The sequence below is a fragment of the Thalassophryne amazonica genome, chromosome 8, assembly GCF_902500255.1.
Source record: "Thalassophryne amazonica chromosome 8, fThaAma1.1, whole genome shotgun sequence".
In the NCBI taxonomy this organism is placed as follows: Eukaryota; Metazoa; Chordata; class Actinopteri; order Batrachoidiformes; family Batrachoididae; genus Thalassophryne; species Thalassophryne amazonica.
In genome coordinates this window covers 108,445,114-108,465,749 of record NC_047110.1, presented here as the reverse complement: position 1 = coordinate 108,465,749, position 20,636 = coordinate 108,445,114, and the positions used below count along the sequence as shown (strand labels likewise).

At 42.7% G+C, this 20,636-nt stretch overlaps 1 protein-coding gene across 2 annotated transcripts in view; it reads left to right on the top strand.

Annotated features, from left to right (window-relative positions):
- Positions 1-20,636, top strand: part of kiaa1549la (KIAA1549-like a) — a 235,322-nt gene that overhangs the window by 105,755 nt on the left and 108,931 nt on the right. For both annotated transcript variants that reach the window (XM_034177216.1, XM_034177217.1), the window contains exons 7-10: positions 2,191-2,324; positions 4,299-4,467; positions 14,436-14,495; positions 15,041-15,201. In XM_034177216.1, the coding sequence (XP_034033107.1) occupies positions 2,191-2,324; positions 4,299-4,467; positions 14,436-14,495; positions 15,041-15,201 (524 nt within the window). The remainder of the gene's footprint in view (positions 1-2,190; positions 2,325-4,298; positions 4,468-14,435; positions 14,496-15,040; positions 15,202-20,636) is intronic.

Sequence of the window (20,636 nt, the reverse complement as noted above, 5' to 3'; positions counted from 1 at the left end):
AGACTCAGACTCAGACATGCTGCTGTGGCGCTTTGATCGCTCTCCTGTCTTTTATTATGAAGTAATACTGAATTTATGTGGAAGGGACCGTTTGGTCTGTGACACCTGCACCATTCGACTCATTTCCAGAAGCGTGCAGAGCTGAACTGTGCATGCACAGCCTGTCCACATATTACAACTAATTCCATTAGATGGCTGGACAGGACGCCCAGGCACAGTCGTCTTTGGAAGCAATCCGATAAAAATTCAGGCTAATCCATAATGTAGGGTATCAATTACATTTTTTTTCACTGAGTCTGTGAGTTTTAGAGCAGTCGGTGTCTGTAAACCAACAAATCCAATAACTTATGGCCTAACAGTTCTTATTTTTAACATTCCTTTGAATGTATTGGATAAAACAGGTCTGTCATGTGTCTGCAAACTATCCCTCCAAATAGCCAAAACAGAAAAAAACAGGAATGAATATATTTTAATATTCCAATTACCTTTTAATTGAAATATTAATTGGTCTTCCTTGCAAAGAACTTGCACAAGGTTGAGGTTGGGTTTGGAGACACAGATTAGAGTTATTGTTGAATTATCATGTACATTTTTGTGTTGTGGAACTGCTGACCTAAAGGTAACCATAGGGTCATAGGTTCAGTACCCTTCCATTACCAGAAAGAGCTGTATCCAGGTTTACTCGCAGTATACCTCTTTTAAGCAACAAAAAAGCACATACTGTACATACTGAACAGATTATACTTAAAGTATACTTTGTTTATAGACAAGTATACTGAAAAAAATCTCTATGCTTGGTGTATACTAACAAATATACCTGTAGCTATAAGACGCAAGTGTCTTCAGGTAAGACATAAATCACATACTGGAAGAAGCTGGACTTTATCTTCTCGGGGTGATTGAAGTGAGCTTGTGATGAGGGGGTCAATTTCAATTTTTCAGTTTATTTTCATTTATATAGTGCCAAATCACAACAGAGTTGCCTCAAAGCACTTCATACAAGTAAGGTCTAACCTTACTAACCCCCAGAGCAGCAGTGATAAGGAAAAATCCCCTCTGAGGAAGAAACCTCAAGCAGACCAGACTCAAAGGGGTGACCCTGTGCTTTGATCGATTAAAGATCCTTGGGTCCTTGGATTTAATCCCAGTTAGACTGGAAGGTCATTAAAGTCCCTTGGGTATAGTGCACTTTCATAAACTATAAACATGGGCTACTAATATATCTACAGTAGCACCTATACACTCATGTGTACTGTAAAAACAAGACGTATAGAAATAGTACACTTACAAGCAGGGGTAGATCCAGGATTTTGTAAAGCGGGGGGCAGGGGGAGTGGATTTGTGAACGAGTAAAGGCACTTTGACAGTTCCACGAATTTGATCTCCTCACTGGCACACAATCTGGCGTGGCAGTGTGGGGGTCAAATTCGTGCAAGTGTCAATGTGCCTTAAGGCGTGACTAAGTGGGGGCTGTGTGCCCCCTCGGGGGATCTGCCCCTGCTTAAAAGTATACTATAAAGTATACATAGGAAGTAAACTTGAGTTTTATTGAATAAAATGAACTTCAAGTATACTTTTTTGGAAAGGTTGACCAGACAGACACTAACACCAATACCCATGAGGATGGTCTTTAATCTCAGAGTCCTCCCAGTGTGCACATGAGACGTGGCTATAAAATGTTGTAAACTCCAGCTCCAGATAGCACAGTCCATTTCCCTGCTGATGTCTGGCTCTGTGGCCATTTTGGCTCTATGGATTGTTGTGAAAAGCACTCCGGGAATGTTAGAAGAGTTATTGATGTTTCATTTATTAGCTGTTGTAATATAGTATTCAACAGCTTTAAAATTAAAGTGCACATTAACCTTTGATGGATTTAAGTAGACATAAGTGCCTCCATCATTTTTGTGGAGGACTTTGCACGCCGACGAGCGGCAGGGAGTCATGTAATAACCGGAGCTCTGCAGATTCTTTTCAGTGTGCGTCTTTACGCTGCTGTACACAATCTTCTTTTTAGATGTCCTTATTCAAAGTACAGAAGATAGTGAGACAGAGAATGAATTCAACTCATTGATATAAAAATGCGCTCCAGAACAGAGATGTTTTTAGCTGTTAATTGCATTCTCTGCCTCCCCTGTTGTTTGTTTTTTTGCTCTCATGCTCTAAATAAATCTTTCTCTCTTTTCCTGTCAGTGCTGAGGTTCGTCGGCCCGACGGACAACGTGTATTCGTGCAGTTTCATCCAGATGTTGGAGCAGCGGCTGGAGAACGCCTTTGACGAGGCTCAGGACAAAGTGCTGGAGACCTACAACAGGCTGACTGTTGAGGTACTGCACGGGTTCACGGTCGCCGTGTCGCCTTACAAGATGTAGAAAGCCAAGTGTGTCACATTTGCATGCAGCACGGTAATGCGGGCCACGTGCACACTGAGGCTGCAGACAGAAATTCTGCAGGATCGCGGCGACTCCGGCTACACTGTTACTGCAGCTCCTCTGTGTAAGAACACTGCAGATTAACACATTAAACACAGAAAACGGGCGAGTATTAAACGCTCATAAAGAGACAGATTTCCATTTAAAGGAGGGTACATTTGCATTGTTTCATTCCTGAGACACATTAAAGTTATTTGTTAGCGCTGCTATTTAATAGTTTCCTTTCAGCTCTCATTCTGATTTCTGCCTCCACTGTGAGCACTGTCTTGTGGTTGCAGGATATACATGCATGCACAACTGAAATCATAAAGCTGGGTTCGTCAAGGAGAGGCTGATATCAAGGCTGTTCATAGTTCATCCTCTGAAATATTTACGCTGTTGGAGGAATGTGATGGGAATTCCTCTTATCTCATCTTCCACTTTATGATGGTGATTTAATCACATTGCTTCTTATTATGCTGTGGAAAGAAAAAGATGTCCCCTGAAGCATGTCTTACTGCATCTGCATCTGTGTTGTAGAAGCATCTTCGTCTTGGTATGGTAGATTCTAATAGTCCTCTCTGACTGTGTGAACTCTACATGTGTCTATGTTTATATGTGTTCTGTCAGTTCAACTCAGTTTATTGATATCTTTCCAAATCAGAACAGAAGTCATCTGAAAGCATTCTACATACAGATTTAGGTCTAGACCTGACTGACTCCATGCAAAAGCACGTTGGCAACAGCAGCAAGGAATAAGTCCCTTATAACAGGAAAAAAACCCCAGCAGAACAAACTCAGTGGGGTGGTCATCTGCTTTGGGTGTTCCATCAAGACAGAGAACCAAAAGTCACAAAGCATGAGTGAAATAGATGCACCTTAAACGTATAACGTGATGGTTGCAAGCTGAAACAAAGGAAGCTCATTCTATACAGTTGAACATATACCACAATGAGTAATGAATAGTATGCCTGCTTTATGCAGATGATGTAGTTCTGTATGCTTCTTTAGGTTATGACTTGTGATGTGACGTCGGCAGGTTGGAGTAAAGATCCGCATCTCCAAATCTGAGACTGTGGTCCCCTGTCAGAAAAAGGGTGGATTGTCACCTCTGGGTCAGAAGAGAGTTTTTGCCCCAAGTAGAGAAGTTAAAGTATCTCGGGTCTTGTTCACATGTGGGAGTAGGATGGACCAGAGATCAACAGATGGATGCATCTGAGATCCTGCGGATGCTGTACTGGATTTCATGGGGAACAAGCTGAGCATGAAAGCGAGACTCTCGATTTACTGGTTACTTATCCTATCTTCACCTATGGTCTTGAACTTTGGGCAATGGCCGAAAGAACAAGGTCACGGAAACAAGTGGTGGAAATGGGATTCCTACCTCGTGTATCTGGGCTTACACTCATGGACAGGATGAGAAGCTTGACTATCGCGGAGGACGTTAGAGTAGAGTCGCTGCACCCTGGTCGTCTCCCTGGGGAGGTCTTCTGGGCATGTTTAACTTGGAAGAGGCCCTGGAGAGGATATATTTCCCAGCTGACTTCAAAAAGCCTTGGGTTCCCCACAAACAGTGGACTTGATCGAAGATGGGGAGGTATAGTCTGAGCTGCTTGGTCTATTGCCACTGTGACTCGGCTCCAGACAGGTGGAAGAAAATGAATGAATGATTAGTCATAACCTGTACAATTCATAGGAAGGTGAGAGGCAGACTGGAGTGCAAGAAGACAACTTTACTAGGCTATGTAAGATGACCAACAAGGTGCAGAGAGCAGGCACCCTAGAAAACTGCTTGCGCACTAAACAAAAACTCTTACTGCAGTATAAGTAGTGGATGCTTCTGATTGGTTGATTTATGTATAATCTTAAAAACTGTGTGCTTGTGTTCAGATCCACAGTGTGTCCCAGGAACTGGGCTCTCCGTCAGTCACCCTGGTCTATACGGTGAAGAACCAGGACACGACTCTTAATGGGACCATCTCCAGTGGTCTCCTCAACCAGCTTACCGCTGAGCTGGTGGGCTACTTCCTGTTTTACCCTCCGCTGATCATTGCTGAGCGTAAGTAATCCCGGTCTGTTCAGTAAGATCCCTGTTAGTGGTGGGGACAGCTTACCACAAAGTTAACTTCGATAACCATTAATCAGATAACTGAAAAGTTATCTTTTATGATGATAAACTAAGAAACTGCTAAAAAATATATATCTTTATTACAGATAACCGGTAACTGATAACTTTTAGTATTGATTTGGACGCGGCCACATCAGATTACACTGTCGGCTTCTGATAGACCAGTTTCACTTTAAGTGCCGCAGGGGCTGCTGGGTAAATTCAAGGATCAGAAACACACAAGAACACACGAAAAATGAATGAATAAAAAAGAAAACCCCAAACACTGTTATCATCTATCAAAAGCAGTAAAACACAGTATTAGAAGTCACAGTTTATCTCCGTATTAGATACACCATCATTTAAGAACTAAAAAGCTGCTGCTTTTTTCACACACTTAGAACCCTGGGGCTTAAACAACCAAAATCCATCCATTAATTCATTGATTGGCAGAGTAAAATACAAGTAGTAAACATATATTCTTACCTGTTAGTTTCAGTAGGATTCATCTGAATAAATAATCCACATAAAGCGTCCTTTTTTTTAAAATCCAAAACAGTGTCCAAATGTGAAGAAAAGTCCCTCTGTACACACATCTGCACCATGAGAGCTCCTCTCCCCCACGAGTCTTCGCGATTAAATTACAGCCACAAAGAAATAAAATAGTGTTAAAATGAGTCTGTTTTGTTTTTGTGTCGAGCGGACCCACTGTAACGTCCAAAGTGAACCTGAACTACACAAGCCACAATGCTCCCTGCATCGGCCGGTTGATCACGTTTTGGGCTTAATGATGACATCATCAGCAAGCGACAGGCAGCCAGTCCGCTACAAACACACAACAGATGGACTAAAATGTTTGATTTTAGGGTTTACAAATGTTTTTGACAGTTAAACTTTGCTCACTTTACCATCAAAAAAATGTTATCGGACTTAAAGTTATTGGAACCAACTTTATCGGAAGGTAATTGGTACGATGATGGTTTTTAAACTTATCTGAAAAGCTAATCCGATAGCAAAAACATTAGCTTTGATAATTATCTGCTATCAGATTAGCTGAACTGTGCCCAACACTGCCCCCTGTGTGTTTGAACAGACATTGTTAGGTAATATCTGTGCTAATTCTTTTATGTTAGCTATTAATTATTTGTGTTATTTGTTTGGAGGTTCTGAGAAATATGTTAAGTTTTACTCTATCATCTGTCCAAGTTTCAGATACAGGGAGAGCTCCCCTGTTGGTGAGAGCCAGTAACATTAGAAATATGAGACTAAACCACACCCATGTTAACACCCACAAGGTATAAAAGGTGTTGTATGACTCATTTTAGGGGCCTTTCACAAGATGGACACTGTCTGTGAGGGTCCCAGGCCTGGTTTCTAATGTGACCTTGAATAAACTCAAAATGAGGAATACAATGGTTTGGTTTTTGGTAAGGGGCAGAAATTTACATAAAAAGAACCAGGTAGAAATAACAACATGCATCAACTCAGAGCGTTTTTGTTAGGTGGAATATTATGCTTATAATTTGCATATGATACAAGATGGAAATGTTCCTTGCATTTTCTTGGCATTCATGTCCACAGGAGACCTCTTGCAGACATGAAGTGAAGAGTGTACGAAGTCATGATTTTGCTGGATGTATGTTGATATCTCTGTAGAAGAAAGAAGGTCCAAGTCTTGGTGCTTCCTGGTTTTTAAGCCTGAGGCTGTGAGGTGGATGTAGTCTCAGGTTTGTTTCCAAACAACGCAAAAAATAGATAAATGTGAAGAAGATTAATTTATATCTTATACGATATACCCACAGAAACATTTGCTGGTTGGGGTGTAGGCCACCTCTTGTACAATGTATGCATTCCCCCAGACTATGAAATCAAGGGCGGGGCCCCAAATTGGGCAGCCTGGCTGCAGACCAACCAGATTGTCTTACAGCATTTGTTATTTCCATCATTATTGTTTGGGTTCATGGTGAAACCCTGCAGCCTTATTTGACTGCGAGTACATGTGAGTTGCCTACATTATATTCCGTTGTAGCTTCTCACACCATCTGTGTGATTTGTAAAAGGGCGAACGGCTCTATAGCTCCTATCATCCAAATCTTACTGCCAGCAGTCTGTTGTTCGTGTCCCCCAAATGAGCTCGTTTTACCCTCCGCCGTAAGATTAGATTAGTATCTATTTGTTCGGGGCTTCACCACCTGGAGGACCCAAACATTACACTTCACGTCCCAAACTCTCTTAATCTGCTCCCTTAAAATGTATCATTTAAAAAGTAGTGATGCGCTCATGAGAGCACAGACCCACCCGTCATCTGACATGCTTAAAATAAATAGTTTTGAATTGATTTAATTTGGATATGTCACATTACCCACATCTGCCCTAAAAATTATGGTTTCCTGCTGGGGCCAATCCCAAAATTTCTAGCATATTGTGAATTTTTAAGTTAAGAACCAAAATGTGTTCCACATCTTGTTACTTCACTTGAGTCTGTTTAAGGCATCATGAAGCTGATTCAACTTATCGCTTCTTAATTACAGTGTGTCTTGTACAAACTTTAACATGGCTCGTCCACACCTGTCTGTGGCTGATGCTGAGACTCTGATTCATGCATTTATCTCTTCTAGATTGGACTACTGCAATGTTCTGTTTTCTGGTTTACTGCAGTCCAGCATTAGGGGTCTTCAGTTGGTTCAAAATGCTGCTGTCAGATTCTTGACACGAAGCAGAAAGTTTGACCACATTACACCCATTTTGGCATCTCTTCACTGGTTTCCTGTCCCTGTGAGATCAGATTTTAAGTTCTGCTACTGGCCTATAAAATTGTTCACGGACTGGCACCTCCCTACCTTGCTGACCTGATTAAGCCCTACGTACCGGTTCGGGCCCTGTGTTTGCAGGATGCACTTTGTATTCCTAGGGTGAATAAAAAGTCTGCGGGTCACAGAGCTTTCTCTTATCATGCCGCTGCTCTGTGGAATGGTCTCCCTGTGCACATAAGGCAGTTGGATCCTGTGGAGACTTTTAAATCAGGACTTAAGACCCATTTGTTTTCCCTGTTTGTTTTATCATTAGTATATTATGTTATTATGTGTTTTTAAAATTCTTTTTACTCTTTTATGGTTTTGCTCTTTTATTATGTTTTAATCCTTTAATTCATTTTGTTCTGTTTTTCCGAGTTGTGTTGTGTGAAGCACCTTGAGGCGACCTTGTTGTGAGTTGGCGCTATACGAGGTCTGTTAGAAAACTATCCGACCTTTTTATTTTTTTTTAAAAACTATATGGATTTGAATCATGTGCGCTTGCATCAGCCAAGCTTGAACCTTCGTGCGCATGCGTGAGTTTTTTCACGCCTGTCGGTTGCGTCATTCACCTGTGGGCAGGCTTTGAGTGAGCACTGGTCCACCCCCTCGTCGGATTTTCATTGTCAGGGAAATGGCTGAGCGATTGGAGCAGCACTGAATCAATTTTTTCCAGAAACTGTGAGAGACAGCCAGGTGGAAACCATTCGGAAGATTCAGACGGCTTTCGGTGAGGACACTCTGGGCGTCACACAGATTAAGGAGCATTACAACCAGATTAAAGACGGCCCACAGCGCGTTGGGACGGAGCTGCAATGGCGCACAACAAAAAGCACGTCCATGTTGGAAGTCTCACAGGACAAGTTGTGACATGCCCAACTGTTACAAAATTTCTTGGATACTCACTCGACTGAAAAGCCACCGAACGCCGTCTGAATCTTCCGAATGGTTTCCAACACGGACGTTCTTTTTGTTGTGCGCCATTGCGGCTCTGTCCCGACGCGCAAATTCCTCTGCACATCTTTCATTACAAAATCTCCTGTAACAGTGGAATGTGCCGCAAAAGTGCTGATGTCCACCTCTTCTGCAATTTCTCTGGTAGTCAGACGACGTCCCGGATCAACACAGCCTTCACTTTGGAAATGATCTGGTTGTTTCAGCCTGTCGATGGCCGCTCGGAGCGCGGCACACCCTCTGCCGCTGATAGGATAGAGTGTTGCTTGAAGGAAGCTACAAGGAGAGAAGGAAGCTAAAAAGATATAAGGAGGCTAGAAAGACTGGAAAAGGCTAGGATCAAAGGAAGCTAAAAGGGTATGAGAAAGCAAATAGGTAAAACATTCAAGAAAGATAGAAGGTGGCTTGAAGGAAGCTACAAGTAGAGAAGGAAGTTGGGAGAACGGAAGGATGCTAGGAGGGTAGAAGGATGCTAGAAGAAAGCCAGAGGGATGCTAGAAGGAAACTAGAAGGATAGGAAAAAGACTAGGATAGAACGAAGCTAGAAGGATATAAGAAAGATGGAGGGTTAGAAGAAAGCAAAAGGATAAGACTCCAGAAAGATGGAAGGTTGCTAGAAGGAAGCTACAAAGAGAGAAGGATGCAAAGAACATAGGATGTTAGGAGAATAGAAGGATAGAAGAATAGAAGGATGCTAGAAGGACACTAGAGGGATGCTACAAGGAAACTAGACAGATAGAAGAAAGCAAAGGAATAAGACTTTGGAAGGATAGAAGGTTGCTAGAAGGACTCAGATGTAATGATTGTGGACTCCAGGTTAATGGTCGTGGAATCCGGTTTAATGGGTGTGCACTCCGGGTTAATGGTTGTACACTCTGGTTTAATGGTCATGGACTCCTGTTTAATGATTGTGGACTCCAGGTTAATGGTTGTGCACTCCGGGTTAATGGTTGTGCACTCCGGGTTAATGGTTGTACACTCTGGTTTAATGGTCATGGACTCCTGTTTAATGATTGTGGACTCCAGGTTAATGGTCGTGGACTCCGTGTTAATGGTCGTGGACTCCGTGTTAATGGTTGTACACTCTGGTTTAATGGTTGTACACTCTGGTTTAATGGTCATGGACTCCTGTTTAATGATTGTGGACTCCAGGTTAATGGTTGTGCACTCCGGGTTAATGGTTGTACACTCTGGTTTAATGGTCATGGACTCCTGTTTAATGATTGTGGACTCCAGGTTAATTGTCGTGGACTCCGTGTTAATGGTTGTGCACTCCGGGTTAATGGTTGTACACTCTGGTTTAATGGTCATGGACTCCTGTTTAATGATTGTGGACTCCAGGTTAATGGTCGTGGACTCCGTGTTAATGGTCGTGGACTCCGTGTTAATGGTCGTGGACTCCGTGTTAATGGTTGTACACTCTGGTTTAATGGTTGTACACTCTGGTTTAATGGTCATGGACTCCTGTTTAATGATTGTGGACTCCAGGTTAATGGTTGTGCACTCCGGGTTAATGGTTGTACACTCTGGTGTAAATTGGCACCTTGTTGAAGATCGGCTGATGTGAGTGAGTGATGAGAGGTCATGTGACTGAGTGAATATGTGCACCTAATTTTTCACCTCCTGCTCATCTTCACTGCGTCACATGCAGATGGGTGTGTGTTCTCAGCAGCTGAGTCTGTGACCGTTTAACTGCAGAGTGTTTTGTGCCAGACTCAAGCGGAGATGAATTAATGATCTGTTCTTTGGAGGATGTGCACGCTGTCGCCTCCGACTGCTCACTTCACTGGACTCAAATCCAACTCATAATCTGACTTTCTGCAGCGCTTTAAGGTTAGAATCAGTGAGGCAGCGTGTTCAATACTCATATGATGTGGGTTTTTTGGGATGGTTTGAATCCGAACCTGTCTGTCTGTCTGTCTGTCTGTCTGTCCACCTTGAGGAATAATAATGTATAAAAAATATAAATTTCTTAACCCCTTAACGCCTGGATGTATATAGCTGTATATAAAAAAATGTTTTGTGTGTGTTTTTGCCTTTAAATAGATGGTAAATAATGTTGAGATTATAAATTACACTTTTGCACAAAAATAAATAGTAATTTTGGTATTTTGGTAATAATTTATGTTATAATGTTAGAATAATAATAATGGTATGTTGCAAATTTGCAACAACAGGCATACTGGTCAATTTGTTATGTTGCATATTTGAGTCAAATATTGTAGCATATATGCGACAGTAGGCGTTGAGGGGTTAAAAATGTCATAAAATAATCTTCAATTTTTTTAAGTGTGTTTGTGTACAACACCACTGAAAAGTTTTTCTTTTTCTTTTTTTTGGTGGGGGGGGTGGTGGAATTTAATGAAATTTAATAAACAGGTGAATTGAGAAATAATTGATTACATTTTGGTTCAGATGTAGATCTGGGATTTATTTATTGATGAGACCTCTTGGCGAATTCTTTCGTGTCTGCATTAATGGTAAATGTCCACCAGGTGGAGATGTTGCTGTATTTCAAGAACCTTGGAACACAGTGATGAACAACCTGTCAGTCAACGGTTGTCATCGTCATCACATAGTAATAGATAGGTTGCCTCTTTGGTGAAACAGCGCCCCCACTATCATGTCTATAAAGTTAAAGTGTTTGTTTTCCTGAGTTAAACTCTGGTCTCTATGCTAACGACTGTGTACTTATATTTTTCATCCATTCTTTAATTTATTATGATATTGGAGCTTGTGCATTTTACTTATTTGGTAGAAGTGAAGTTTCCTCCACACACATAACAACAACAACAATAATAATATTATTATTAATAATAATAATTCTTCATTAAGTGTCCACAGCAAAAAATGTTTCACCATATTTTCACAAAATTGGTTAATGGGTGGAGCCTAGAATGGAGTAGATCCTGTTAATTCTTTAGTTCATATGGATAAACAGGGATCAAATATATTTCAGTATAATTTTTTTAAGTGTGACATAGGTTCTATTAAGATCCTGAGGCCTGCTGTGATGTACGTCCTATACAGAACCCGAGTCTCGTTGTAACACAGGTCCTATACAGAACCAGAGACCCGTTGTAACACAGGTCCTATACAGAACCAGAGACCCGTTGTAACACAGGTCCTATACAGAACCTGAGGCCTGTTGTTTTCAGTGCTTATCCTTAGTTTCTGTAGCATGAAATGGTTGAGAGTCTACGATTCTCCCTGGACAGGATCCCAGTCCTTCACAGGTTACTTCCCCAGTCCACCCATTTAGGCTGGGTGAACTGGACCAATACAGATAAAGTGTCTTGTCCAAGGACTTGAACAGTTAGCATGAGCGAAATTGAACCCAGGTCCATATACCGGTAACCCAACAACACATCTAACTGGGTTACTTGGTCTACAAAGTCAGGTCTCATATCTGGGAGCATGCACTTGTCTTGCGTGTCGCTGCATCCACCATACTATGGAACAATCTTGGTTCCTGGATGGCAGCCATCCAGCCAATCAACTGGTCCATCGTTAACTCTTGAAAGTAATTATCTATCTGCTGCAGCCAGGTGGAACATGGGTGTGTCCTTGACCTTCAGCAGCTGGGGTCCTCAGCACTGATGCTTCTGCATACTGGATCAAGCGCAGAGAAAAAAAGAAAGAAGGAAACTGGCCTCAAGCTCAAAATATTGTAGCTGACATTTCCTCACAGTTCAAGTGATACTCCTCACTTGATTAGTGCCACGGACCACCAGTCGTCACCTTAGGTCACTGGGCACCATCCAAGTCTCACAACCAAACAGTAAGACAGGAAGCACCAGGACCCTAAAGACTTGGACCTTTGCTCTCCTGTAACCAAACACCTCATGACTCCATAAGCTCTTCCCAGGCATCTGTAAAGGCCAAAGACCCAGAGACATGAAGGTCACTGCAGAGATAAGGGAATATCTCTTTAAGTTTGACACTTTCATTGCACGCAGATATGCCTCTGATGGCAGAGGCTGGGGGAAAAAAATCTAATTATACAAAATCCCCAAATACCTTAAACTTAAAATACTCTCACTTTAAAAGAATATGGCACATGTAGCTCTTTATGGCTCCTACAGCACAAATCAGATTGTACTTCTTTTGTACTAAAATCTGTTTCCATCTCAAATAGGAGTGCTACAGGGCTCTGTCATGGGCCCTGTAGTACTCTCACACACCACCTGACCACTGACGGTTCCTGTCCTCCTTACACTGATTTCTAATCTGTACACAGAAGCTACGAGCAGCTCGCGGTTAAATCAAAACGCTGATGACGTTGCTTAGCGATAATGTAACTGGATTTTCCAGCTGATGTGTGGACGAAGAGATTCTCCAGAGCTCCCATAAATGTGGCTGAAACCTCACACTTGAGCTCCGATTGTCTCGAACGTTTAAGACGGCAAAAGAGTTCAGTGAATACAAACGTGCTCACGTACAAATGCATTAAGGAGGTGGCAGCAGACAGTTGGGTGATAAAAGCTGCTTCTGCTGCTGCAGCAGTGCCAACCGCAGCAAATCACAGCAAATCACAGCTCTCGGCAGACCGCCCAAGACAGATGGTGAAACGTGCACAGGGAAATAGGGGGGGTAACGGTGACGGATGAATAGGATACGGAACGAGTGTGATGGACTGAGGGAGTGATGACGGGTAGATAAAGACGGCAGAGGGCAGGGGAGGGGACAGACAGGGAGAGACGCTTCAGCAAATGAACATGCTGTCAGGTTAACCGGTGGAGAATGACACAAGCACAAAGGCAGACAGACAGACAGACAGAGCGAGAGCCGGTGGAGACACAGGAATGAGACGTGAGAAGCAGGAAGACGAGAAAAGTAATGAAACCTGACGGAGTATTTAATTAGATTTTATCATCGGAGCCATGGGGCCAGCGCTGAAAACCTCCTCTGCTACAGTTCTGCCGCTGCGGCCCAGATACTGCCGTCACTGTTACGGGCCGTCTGTGGACCCTTCAGCAGATCTTAATCAGCATAAATGTAATTAACTGAATAAGGGAAAAACTCATAACGGTGTTTTCGCTGCACACTTATGTTGTCTTCTGCATTCCCTTCCTGCACTGTTTGTTTGGGCAAATGTGAAAACGGCAATTTCATGTGGTGCGGAGGAAAATATCTGCCCCAAAACATTGGGCTTGGTTGGGTATGTTGCTGGGGGTGGAGCCACAGAGCTGTCCATGGTCCTGTCTGGGTGGGATGGGTCACCTGCTGTGTGGCTGGATTTGGTGCATGCCCAGCAAGAGGAGAGGGGGGGCGGGGAGCATGGCAGTGTGGGTGATGGCAGTCCATACCCCAGTGGGCTGTCCTGGGCGGAACTTTAACCTACTTTACTGAATGATGTCTTGGACTCGACCATCAGGATTTTATAGTGAAAGTGTTGAACTTGTAGAAAAACGTCACTTACTCAGCAGTGACATTTATGTCTCGAGAAACTTGGCCTATGTGGTTCAGAGGCAATGGTGTTCTGTCATCTCTGGACAGAGGTTTTTGGTGATGCTGATGTCTGCACAGGAGCACGACAGTCCAAGTCTTCAGAGTCCTGGTGTTTCCTGGCTTACCGTGGCACACTAACCAGTGACCTAAAGTGAGGCGTGGAGGTCTTTGGTGTCAAACGAGCACCTGTTTAAAGAGACTCAGATGAAGAGTATCAGTTGCATTGTGGCCACGTGGCGCGTTTCTCTGGGTGTGACCCAGCACACAGGTGCGTCATTGCTGAGGACCTCAGCAACTAGAAAAGTCCAAGGAGATGCCTGTATTTCATCTGGCTGTGGTTAATAGATGAGTACTTTTGGAAGGGGAGATTGGTTCAATGTCTGGGTGGGTTGGTACCCCAAGAGTATGTTGTGTTTGTGAGGTTACATCTATTGCTTTAGGCCAACACTTATGAACAACTGGATCATTGTCGATATGATACGATCGTGTCTGGTCTGAAGTCTGGTCGTTCTCAGGAAAGTTTCATCATGTGATATACAAAGTAATCGTAGTGTAAATCTTAACTCCAATACCAGTAATAACCAAACAAACAAAAGACAAGAAAAAGTAGCAATCGCAATGAGATTTTTTTGTGTAAAAAATCCTGAATATGTCTGAAGCTTGAATTTATATGAACTGTATGTTTTTTTTTTTTTTAAATAAATCTTGTTTGTGTTTCTGCAGCTCTGGAATATCACAACCTCAACACATCAGCAGCAACCAAGAACTACTGGGTGATAACAGGTATACACACACACACACACACACACACACACACACACACACACACACACACACACACACACACACACACACACACACACACACACACACACACACACAGACAAGTGCTCAGTAGTAATTAGGAGTCACATTGATTGAACCAAACAGTGGTTTGTTGTGTACTTTAGCAGAATCGTATTGGCTCCCTTTGTTCTCTCTCTCTCTCTCTCTCTCTCTCTATCTCTATCTCTATCTCTATCTCTGTGTTCCTGGGACAGCCTAGTTATGTATAATTCAGTGTTCTGGCTGGCGGAGGGGGAGCGCCTCGTGTGAATGACCGTCCAGTCCTGTCTCATATCTGTCTCATCCGTCTGTCTTTGACCTCATCTTCCCTCTGTTGTTTTCTTTTGCATCACTGGCAGCCTCGGATGGAATATTTTCTCCATCTTGTCATGCTCCTGTGTACTCGCCCCCTCCTCTCACTCTTCACCTCCACACTCCATGCTCCATGTTTTCTTTTTGTTTTTCACCTCCTGGCTGGCTCACCCTGTCTTCTCTCCTCACAGTGATCCAGGATGTGGACAGCACCTCCCTGGAGGATAACTACCAGAACTTTGCCAGCTTGATGGAACAGCGGCTGGCTGAGCTCTTCCTGGTGGCCGGGAGGCAGGGATCCCGAACGGCACGATCACGGCGCGCCAGCACCGTGGGCGGCTACACGGTCCAGGTAGCTGGAACTGTATCTAACATGTGCATTCCAAGTCTTTATCCTAGACCACCACTCAGTTCGTCCCACTTCCATATGAGGAGGAAAAATATTTCTTAAGTGGAGGGAGTTCTATGTGCACACAATCAGATTGTGGAACTTCGAGCATATTTAACATTTAATGGCTAAATGTTGTTTTTGCACTTGATGATGGCTTTAAGTGCCAAACAGTAGCGTGTAGTTGTGTGACAGTTAAACATATCAACACATGAAGCAAAGCTTGGATGTGATAATTCCTGCTGCTTTTGAAGTAAAAGCACATTATGCATATTGAACCAATAAATATTAAATGTGACACCACTTTACAATATTCAGAGAAAAATGACCAAACCGTATATGCAGCGTTAAAGCACATCAGGCTGAATGAACTAATCCAACTAAAAATTTATGTGGCTGTCATATGTACGGTGTGTGCAGGCGAACGTAAATCATTAATATGCAGATCTGCTGTGCTGCTGTCAACACTATCCAGCACCCAGGTTACTGTGAGTCACTCAGGGTCTGATTGACTGAAGATTTGTGCATGCTAAAACATGCACAAACACCACAGCACTCCCAAAAAACATGCACGCTGACTTATTAACAGAGCACATTAAGGAATGCAACTTACAAATGCATAAAATGGCACTTATTGTCCATTTGGTGCATTTGCCTTTACACTGGCAAACACTGGAAGCAGCCCCTTTCACACCAGGGCTGCTTCCAGTTGCTTCCTGTGGTGTCATGACGATGCAGGAATTTCTGCGTCAGGTGCACGCAGCAGGGGGCAGAGAGGAGGTGAGAACGCAGCCTGCAGGTTCTGTGTACAGAGAAGTCAGAGTGCACAGTTTGGCTGCAGACAGACTGTGCACTCTAACGTCTCTTCTACTTGTTGTGCTGAGCTGCAGGGCTGCGCTCTGAGTTCTGTTATAGTTTATCTTTCCTCCCTTGACCGCGAGATGCGCGCACACGAACTGTCCTTGAGCAAATGTAGAGATGTCTAGAGTTCTACTTGATGTCGACATGTCCTGGACTTATGTCCTTTTTTAACTGTGATGAGAGAGTCTGAGGACAGAAAGGAACTAACTGCCTGCAGACAATTTTTTTTCTTTTCTTTCCTCCTTTGACCGCGAGATGCGCGCGCACGAACCATCAAGCAAATGTGGAGATGTCTGGAGTTCTACTTGATGTTGACATGTCCTGTCTCAGGACGTATGTCCTTTTTTGTCCTTTTTTTAACTGTGATGTGAGAGTTTGAGCAGAGAACAAGGAACTAATGCCTGCAGCCAGACCTTTTTTTCTTTTAATTGTTCACATGTGCGCGTGAACGAACGTCCATGAGTGGACTAGAAATGTCTGGACTTTTTACTGGATATTTCTGGCAATCAGTCTGCATTTTTTTTCTGTGGTCTTTTTTTTTCAGCGTGTAGTTTTGACTGCATTAAGTACACGGTATAAAAACAATCCTGCGTGATTTATACTGCGGGAACAATGGAACACAGCAAGAATCATAAATTGGCTTCCGAGTCACGCCGGGTAACGCCTCTTTGCCCCGAGTTACGACTCTTTGCCCCGACTTGCGCTGGAACCACTTCCTTTCTGCGTTGAGCACAGAACGCCAAAAAAATTAAACAGGTTTAATTTTTCGGCGCCTGACTTGCTTCCTCCTTTGCGCCCCTCGCGCTGTTGTGACGCCGAGCTGCATCGTCTCGGTAATGAGTTGCTTCCATGCGGTATCGTCATAATGACGCACGGCGCAACTGGGAGCAATCGGGAGCACCCCCGGTGTGAACAGCGCTTATGAATATGCAAGTTGGGGTTTGTACACCTGAGTGCACAAAATTGTGGGAGGGAACTTGCAAATAAGTGATGTTTGCAGTTTACACACACAGCACGATTTATAAAAGTCAAAAGGGAATTTAGAGGGTCTGTATTTTGCACTTTTGAGACTTTGGCGTTAACTTATTGCACTTGACAGACGGCTGCTCCAGCAGGAGAGACGCTGCTGCAGCCTCATACACAGAATAAGAAAATAAAATAAAATCATTCATCCTAAACATCAGGCATATTTAAAGAGTTAATGCTTTACTTCTTGTTTGTTTCTGCAAGAATAAAAGCCTCAGTGCGTAACAGGTGGACTATAGTTCTGAGCACAAACTACATTTTAGTCCAACACGTGATCATTAATTTGTCTGCGAAACACACAGACGCACATATCTGAGTCTATGTGGAACATCACAGCTGTGTGCACAGGACGTGCAGCATGTGACTGCACTCATGCACTCGCTATTAGAACAAACAAAATTGTTTCTGAATTTGAATTTAATTTTTATTCAGTGCACACACAAATCCAGAACAACAAAACATACCAAAGAAGAAAAAAAAACAATCCAACAATGCACACGTGTGCCTGAAAGGGTGTAGGCAGAAGCAAAGAGCTTATAAATGCCTACCCCTTTAACTAAAAATACAAATTATACATATGTATATAAAACTATACATATACCTCATACAAAGTATAAATTGATCACAGAACTAAAGTTTCAAAGAAACAAACATACAAGCAGCAGTGCACCATAAACAAACTCAAATCAATGAACCTAATTTGACATATTGTAGCAAGCAATCAAATAGTTTCTGTAGAGCCTTTTAAGGACAACCAAAGTACCAAGAGATTTTATGTTATCTGGGCGATTGTTCCAAATATTGATACCTTTAACAGAAACACAATGACTTTTTGCAGTGGTTCAAAACTTTGATTTCTGAAATAACGGTGTCCCTTGAAGATTATAACTGGAGTCTCTTGTGTTAAACAGGTCCTGGACATGTTGGGGCAGAAGTTTGTTTTGCACTTTGAACACACTTTGAACATGAATTGTATTATGATATAATCAATCAAGTCCCAAAATTTCAAAATATGCAAACGGGTGAGCAGTGGATTTGTTGGCTCATGATATGGTTTCTTACTAATAATTATTAAAGCTTTCTTTTGGAATAAAAATATGGGATTTGTATTAGTTTTGTAGGTGGTTCCCCAAACCTCTATGCCGTAGGTCATGTATGGAACAAGTAGTGAATGATATAAGGTAACTAATGAGTGTTGGTGGAGGAAGTCCTGCACTTTGTACAGAATGGCAATGATCTTTGACATTTTAGATTTAGCATAATTTATATGTGTTTTCCAACTTAAATTTTTGTCAATAAAGATCCCGAGAAATTTGGTTTCATTAACGAGTTCAATTTCAACATTGTGTACTCGAAAATTTCCACATAAATTTCTGGGCTTGTTTCCAAATATGATACACTTTGTTTTACCGAAGTGAAGCAACAATTTGTTAAAGTCAAACTATTCTTTAAACTTCTGTAGTTCCCTCTCCATCCTGTCCAGAACCTGTCCAAAGTGATCCCCACTTCAAAACATAGTCGTGTCGTCAGAAAATAAAATACAACTCACAAACTTGGAACCCAAACATATGTCATTATATGAAAGAAACAACAAAGGCCCAAGGACTGAGCCCTGGAGCACCCCACAAGTGCACCTCAAAAATTCTGAGTTTATCCCACCCAAGTTGTGCAAGTAACTAGCTATCCAGTCATGTGCTAAACCTGATGCTATACCTCCATAACTTATCCAATAATATGGCATGATCTATAGTATCAATTGCTTTCTGCAGGTCCAAAAAAAAAAAAAGAAAAAAACAACAAAAAAACCCCAACGGTGTATTGCTTGTTCTTGATTGCATTTGTAACATGTTCCACAAAATCAGTTACCACCAGTAAAGTGGTATGATTTTTCCTAAATCTGTATTGCTGCTCATTTAATATGTGGTGTTTGGATATAAAATCATCCAACCTCTTAATGAATACTTTTTCCAAAGTTTTAGAAAATTGAGGTAGCAGATATTGGCCTATTGTTTGAAAAAAACATGTTCATCACTGGATTTGAACAGCGTTACCACTTTAGCTGTTTTCATTTTGAAAGGAAATCTCCCAGTTGATAATGACAAGTTACAGATGGAAGTTAAAGGTTGAATGAAACAATCAATTATATTTTTGATCAGAGAGATATAAAAAAATTATTGTGATCAGTTTACTTTTCCTACTTTAGTTTGTGTACTATATCAATTATTTCATATTCATCAGTTTCTCAAATAAACATGGAAAACATGGTTTCTCCATTATGCGTCAGAGTTTGTGTGTAAAGAAGCACAAGGCACATGCCTGCAAGAGGCTGATTGAATTTCATTTTGCACTTAAGGCCATTAAAAGGCGCAAAATCCTCATTTCCACACTGTTGTCTACATCACGTTATGACCCGCTAATAATTATGTGTTTACTCTTACGAATAATTTAGTGTTGAGAAAGTGAATGCACGGACCCACGTTAGGGGGCGTAAATGAGCGGTCAATAGGAATTCCAATAAATTACAATTTATTATGCAAAAGTGCAAACAGGGTTCCAAATATGCAAAGTCCAATTAAGTAACAAATGGTGACACGTGGGCAGGCCTGAGGGTAGGAGACGCCCATCCAGAGAAGAGCCGGGACCCACGTAGTTCCACTGCCAGCCGGAGGTCTGCAACACACCAGAACCGCCAAGTCCTGGTACTCCAGGTGGCCACCGCTCAAGGCTGTTGGACCGGTACTGCTGGCTGGAGCAAAAACAGATTAGGTGGGTGTGTGTACTCCCAGCAAACAGACAGCAAAACTCAGTAATCCTCCTGAAGGAATAAATCCAAATACTCCCAGAGTGCAGAGGAAAACTGGAAAACGTGCAGTGTCAATTGTTATACTTAGCAAGTAAGACGTGAGGAGTGGCTGGGGATCCAACATCCCCTGACTGGGGATGTTGTCGGGCGGTGGAAGTAGTACTTTGAGGATCTCCTCAATCCCATGGTCACGTCTTCCAAAGAGGAAGCAGAGACTGTGGACTCAGAGGCGGACTCATCCATTACCCAGGCCGAAGTCACCGAGGTGGTTAGAAAGCTCCTCAGTGGCAAGGCTCCTGGGGTGGATGAAATCCGTCCTGAGTACCTTACGTCTCTGGATGTTGTGGGACTGTCTTGGCTGACACGCCTCTGCAACATCGCGTGGCGATCGGGGACAGTGCCTCTGGATTGGCAGACTGGGGTGGTGGTCCCTCTGTTTAAGAAGGGGGACCGGAGGGTGTGTTCCAACTATAGGGGGATCACACTCCTCAGCCTCCCCGGTAAGGTCTATTCCAGAGTACTGGAGAGGAGATTTTGACCGATGGTCGAACCTCGGATTCAGGAGGAGCAGTGTGGTTTTCGTCCTGGTCGCGGCACACTGGACCAGCTCTACACGCTCCATCGAGTGCTCGAGGGTTCATGGGAGTTCGCCCAACCAGTCCACATGTTTTTTGTAGAATGGAGAAGGCGTTCGACCGTGTCCCTCGGG